Here is a 489-nt window from a genome sequence, read left to right on the forward strand (position 1 = left end):
TGTCTCCTGGTCCAGTTGGGTCAATAAAACCCCCAAATACCCTCCGTTTTACAAGGCTTCACATGTCATGGAAACCAAACATTAGACTGACATTAATGAGAGTTCTCTAAACAACCAACAACAACAAGGAAGGGAGATGTGTTGAGTCTCTGTTGGAACAATATCAGCCTGAGAGGGATATAAAAACCCTGGCAGCCCAGAGCTACTCACTCACTCACTCACTCACTCACTCACTCACTCACTCACTCACTCATTCAGTCCTTGTGCCACCACCTCTCCTACCCTCCCACCCACCATGGCTGATACCTGCTGCTCCGGGACCTGTGTTCCAGCTGTGTCCACCAGGTCCATCTGCTCCAGCGACAGGAGCTATGGCAGCCGGGTCTGCATGCCCAGTGCTTGTACTGGTCCCTCCTGGGAGGTGGACAACTGTCCGGAGAGCTACTGCGAACCCCCATGCTGCACCTCCTCCTGCTGCCAGTCCTCCTG

The 489-nt window shown here is 53.4% G+C and overlaps 1 protein-coding gene across 1 annotated transcript in view; it reads left to right on the forward strand.

Moving 5' to 3' along the window:
• Positions 1–295: 295 nt before the first annotated feature.
• LOC101639260 (keratin-associated protein 10-8-like) overlaps positions 296–489 on the forward strand; it is an 855-nt gene continuing 661 nt past the window's right edge. Inside the window, exon 1 of the mRNA XM_045284842.1 lies at positions 296–481. Coding sequence (XP_045140777.1) covers positions 296–481 — 186 coding nt within the window. The remainder of the gene's footprint in view (positions 482–489) is intronic.

Source organism: Echinops telfairi, unplaced genomic scaffold (genome assembly GCF_000313985.2).
Source record: "Echinops telfairi isolate 266 unplaced genomic scaffold, ASM31398v2 ScPeMD7_7469;HRSCAF=8507_0, whole genome shotgun sequence".
Classification (NCBI taxonomy): domain Eukaryota; kingdom Metazoa; phylum Chordata; class Mammalia; order Afrosoricida; family Tenrecidae; genus Echinops; species Echinops telfairi.